The sequence below is a fragment of the Palaemon carinicauda genome, chromosome 1 (genome assembly GCF_036898095.1).
Source record: "Palaemon carinicauda isolate YSFRI2023 chromosome 1, ASM3689809v2, whole genome shotgun sequence".
NCBI classification, from domain to species: Eukaryota; Metazoa; Arthropoda; class Malacostraca; order Decapoda; family Palaemonidae; genus Palaemon; species Palaemon carinicauda.
Genome location: NC_090725.1, coordinates 164,244,393 through 164,249,139, shown reverse-complemented (window position 1 = coordinate 164,249,139; position 4,747 = coordinate 164,244,393). Strand labels below are relative to the sequence as shown.

Here is a 4,747-nt window from a genome sequence, read left to right as displayed (position 1 = left end):
TTCTTATGCTGTCTGGAGACATTGAGCGAAATCCGGGACCAGTACGTCCTAGATTTCGTCAATGTCGTCTTCTGTATTGTAATATTCGTGGTCTTCATCCAAGACCTTACAGTTGTGTCAAGACAATATTATATTCTTTGTGCTCAGAAACTTTGGTTTCTAATATGAGGCACTCATCTGAGCTCCTTATAACCAGTTTTAAGGAGCCAATAACGTTGAAACGTGATGCCATCCCTAGGGCCATGGGAATGGCGGTGCATATTAGGACCGAGGACCCTGCTTCTCATAAGTCCTGCTATCAATGTGGATGTAGGATGGTCGTTTCTTAGCATTACTATTGATCTTTTAAGTAATAGATCTCAAAGAGTTGTTGTTGATAGGCACCATAGTGAGTATGGGAATGTGATATCCGGTGTTCCACAGGGTAGTGTTCTAGGCCGATTATTTTTCATACCATATACACATGACATGTGGTTTGGCCTAGAAAACAAGCTTGTTGCATATGCAGATGATGCTACTCTCTTAGGATCAATTCCATCCCCTGAATGTAGATCTGGGGTTGGTGAATCCCTTAGTAGAGATTTAGCTGAAATTAGTGCATGGTGCAAATTATGGGGTATGAAGTTGAATCCTAACAAAACTCAAATTATGATTGTAAGAAGGTCAATGACGGTGGCTCCTCAACATCTGGATCTCAGTATTGATAATGTTTCTTTAATTTTGTATGACTCTTTTAAAATTTTAGGTGTGATTCTCGACAGCAAATTTACCTTTGAGAAACACTTTAGGTCTGTGTCTTCTTCAATTGCACAAAAAGTTGGCTTATTGAGAAAGTCTTACAAGATTTCCAGTGATCAATCTATTCTGAAGAAGTGTTTTAATTCTTTCATTCTACCTTGTTTTGAGTATTGTTCTTTCTGGTGCTCAGCTGCTAATTCTCATCATAATTTGTTGGACAGAGACTTACGGTCTATTAAATTTCTTATACCTGATCTAGATATTAATCTTTGGCACCGTCGTTCAATTAGTTCATTATGCATGTTGCATAAGATTTTTCATAACTCTGACCATCCTTTACATTCAGATCTCCCTGGACAATTCTATCCTGTTCGTAATATTAGGCAGGCAGTTCATTCTAATAGTCAGGCCTTCTCCATCAGGAGGCTCAATACTACACAGTATTCAAGAAGTTTTATTCCAGCTGTTACCAAGTTGTGGAATGATCTTCCTAATCGGTTAGTTGAATCATTAGAACTTCAAAAGTTTAAAGTAGGAGGAAATGTTTGTATGTTGACCAGGCTGACATGAGTCTTTTTATTGTTTATATATGACATATCTGTTTTTTGACATTGTTAATGGTTTATATAGGATATATCTGTTTTGACGGTGTTACTGTTTTTAGAATGATATATTGTTAATTTATTCTCATCGTTTATTTGTTTCCTTATTTCCTTTCCTCACTGGGCTATTTTTCTCTGTTAGGGCCCTTGGGATTATAGCATCTAGCTTTTCCAACTAGGGTTGTAGCTTGGCTAGCATTAATAATAATAATAATAATACTCTCTACTGGCCCGGGCCTTAAAACATCTAATTCTACACTGCTCAACAATAAGTCATCCTCACTATCTATATCAAGTAAATTAGCCGCTTTTACTGTGGACCGAGTCATAACAGCCACAGGACTAGCATTTACTTATAATATAGGGAATAGCTCCCATCCCTCATTATCCAGCATATCATTTCCCAGGATACCATCAATACACGGAATAGGTAGACTATCCACGACAGCCAACACAGTGACGTGATCAAATCCGAGAAAAGACATGCGGATATTAACCAAAGGAGCGGATACAACTGAATCCAGAAAACCTCCCAACAATACAAAATTTCCAGTATCTTTCTCAAAACCATTTATAACCTTCTTCAGGACTAACGACCTGGCAGAACCAGTGTCCCTAAAAAACTTCACCTGAATAACGCGAGAGATAAAAATCAACTTGCCAGGCCACACATATTTGTCGTACTTGAGTCATGATTGGGGATTTGAAACATTATGCTTGCTACTAATTACTGAACTACTATCTACTGGCGGTCTGTCTACAAGACTAACCTCTGACTTATCACTAACCAAGGCTACAGTACTTTGAATATTTCGCTCTAGGTACATCCTCCGAGCATTACATTGATTTTGGAAATGCCCGGGCTTGTTGCACCAATAACAACTTCCTTTATGACCTAATTGTACCTGTTATATGGGAAGTATTGTTTAGCAAAAATTTTAGTGGGAGGTGGACCTCCTTGGGCTCTACCCACATCCCTATCACCTGAAAAAGATTTAAAATTAACATTATCACTCTTGGGGATATGGGGAGCTGATGAGGAGGTTTCCCCCCTCCTTCCACTATTAGGGGAGCAAGATGTTTGGTTATATAAAGTTTTATAACTAAAACTACCGCTACCTGATCAATGAGTCAATACAAACTCATCTGCTAACTGAGCGGCACTACTCAATTTCACGCTCTTTACCTCCTCCAGGTGAACTCTCAACTCCCTGCTACAGGCCTTCTTAAATTCTTCAAGGAGCAACAGTTCATATAACGCAGGGAAAGTGCCAGTCTGACGACTTTTTAGCGAGTCATCGAACTGTTCCTCCTTGACACGGGCAAACTCAACGAAAGACTGAACAGGGTGTTTTGTATAAATACGAAACAGGAGGCGGTGGGCCTCAGGGTCCAAGTCATACGATTTCAAAATTAAGGCTTTTACCTTCTTATAACCCCAAGCTACTCCCTCCTCCAAGGCATTATACACCCGCATTGCCTTGCCCACCAACCTACACTGTATTAATACAGTGCACATTTCTGCTGGCCAAGACAATCGGGATGCCACACGCTCAAATGCCTTAAAGAACTCAGGGACATCCTTTTCCTCCAACACCAGCACCCACTTTAGTGCAATACCTATATCAAACCTATCTTGGTAGTCCCTTTTAGGGGAACTTATCAAATTGGCCCCCTGCAACTTAGCCATCTTGATATTTAATTTCACCATCTCCAACTCATGACGCCTTATTCGCTCGTTCTCCTCGAACTCCATTTTTTTCAACTCTATCCGTTTACAAATAAGGTTGAATTGCTTCTCCTCCTTGGAATCACCCAAAGCATTAACAGGGGCCTGAGATTTTAAAGGTACAGAATCAGGAGAGTGCCAAAAACAGATTAAAGGACACATTACCCGGACCCCGGGTAAGAATTGCTGGACCCTCGTAAATGGTACATACTACAGGAGGGTCCTCAGAGTTAGGCCAGCCCCATTACTTACTTTGCCCTCTTCAAAACCCTCACTCGAACTCTCCTCAGTATCACCGATTACCTCACTTTCACTCCCTGAATATTCAGCTTTAGCTAACTCCTGTTTTAATTTATCCCCAACTAAAACTAATATATCTGCTCTGGTGTCCGCCGTCTGTAGCAGAACACCCAACCACTCAGCACACTCAACTAATTGTTTCTTAATTAGCAGGGGAAAATACTTCAGGCAATCAGCTGACCCAAAAAACTCAGCTGGATCAAAAATAAATCCCTTCATTTTGTAAAACAAAAACAAAAATATTCAGGGAAGAAAAGCAATGCTAAAAAAAAATAAAAATAAATATTGAAGATTCCACACGAATGTCGCTCGACTGACCAAAATACCGGATACCCTGAGCTCTCTATCCTGTCACGACCCTTGTCGGGTCATGGTGCAAGTTCTTATTGTATGGATAGGGAGGACAGTGATGGAATTTATATTCGATATAAAATTGGAGAGTGGTAACAAAAACACTTGGGAAAACTTAATATTTATTAACAACAATTTTTTGAAAAGCCAACCTTGTGACAACTTAACAATTTATCAACTTAATACTAGACAAAAAACAATTGATAATTAACACTTATCCAATTGATGAATAAAAACACTTAAATGATTAATGGCAAAATTTTCACACTCTCAACGGGATATAGTCAAATATTTATATGAGAAAACACACAGTTGATAATTAATAAAATTCTCCAAAGGGAAACACCATACTCTCAACTAGAGAGAGTCAAAGAAAAAAATTTAATAACTAAAAAAAAAAAAACTCTAAATGCATACATATTCTAACACTCTTTGATGATGTAAAAAAAAAAAACAACACCCACAGCTTCAATTAAGGTAGTGACTCTACAGGCACACTAATACTGTAGGGAGTGCAGTTTGGCAGGATTCCTCATAGAAGGGAGGAAATGGAGTCTCAATTACACAAAAAGGTTAATGAGAACTCCTACCTAGCAACTGTCTCCCTACATATCACCACGAGCTCCAAAGCTCCCGCAGCTGGTCATGACGTGGATGCGTCGACGGGGGTGTCTCTCCCGAGTCCACCTCAAAACTGGGATTTCTGCGTTGGCTCTGCGGACTGCAGAAGAAAACACCCAGGAACAGCAAAATACCACAGGTGGCAGAAATGCACCGACAAGAAGTTGTCGACAGTGGGTGGCGCAATCCTCAAAAGGCTCAATTTAGCCAGCAGCTGCAGTAGGTCCTGGAAACCTCGGGCCCAGACTCTGGCCCTTAGCAATCGAGTTCCTCACTGGTAAACTCCGGTGTCTCTTTCCATCCAAGGACTCGAAAACACAGAAAAGAAACAAAGCGTTAAACTAGACACTTATAAATCATAAAATGAGAGGGGAGAAGGTTAAAGCAGCCCTTTAACAGAAAGAAC

General features: G+C 39.9%; 1 protein-coding gene across 1 annotated transcript; it reads right to left on the bottom strand.

The window, feature by feature from the left end:
- Positions 1-1,693: 1,693 nt before the first annotated feature.
- LOC137622643 (uncharacterized) lies at positions 1,694-3,588 on the bottom strand. Its single transcript, XM_068353275.1, has 4 exons — positions 3,322-3,588; positions 2,527-3,174; positions 2,111-2,245; positions 1,694-1,969 (listed from the first exon to the last, which is right to left on the bottom strand). The coding sequence occupies exons 1-4, from the start codon at positions 3,586-3,588 to the stop codon at positions 1,694-1,696; spliced, it is 1,326 nt and encodes a 441-aa protein (XP_068209376.1).
- Between the last annotated feature and the right edge of the window lie 1,159 nt (positions 3,589-4,747).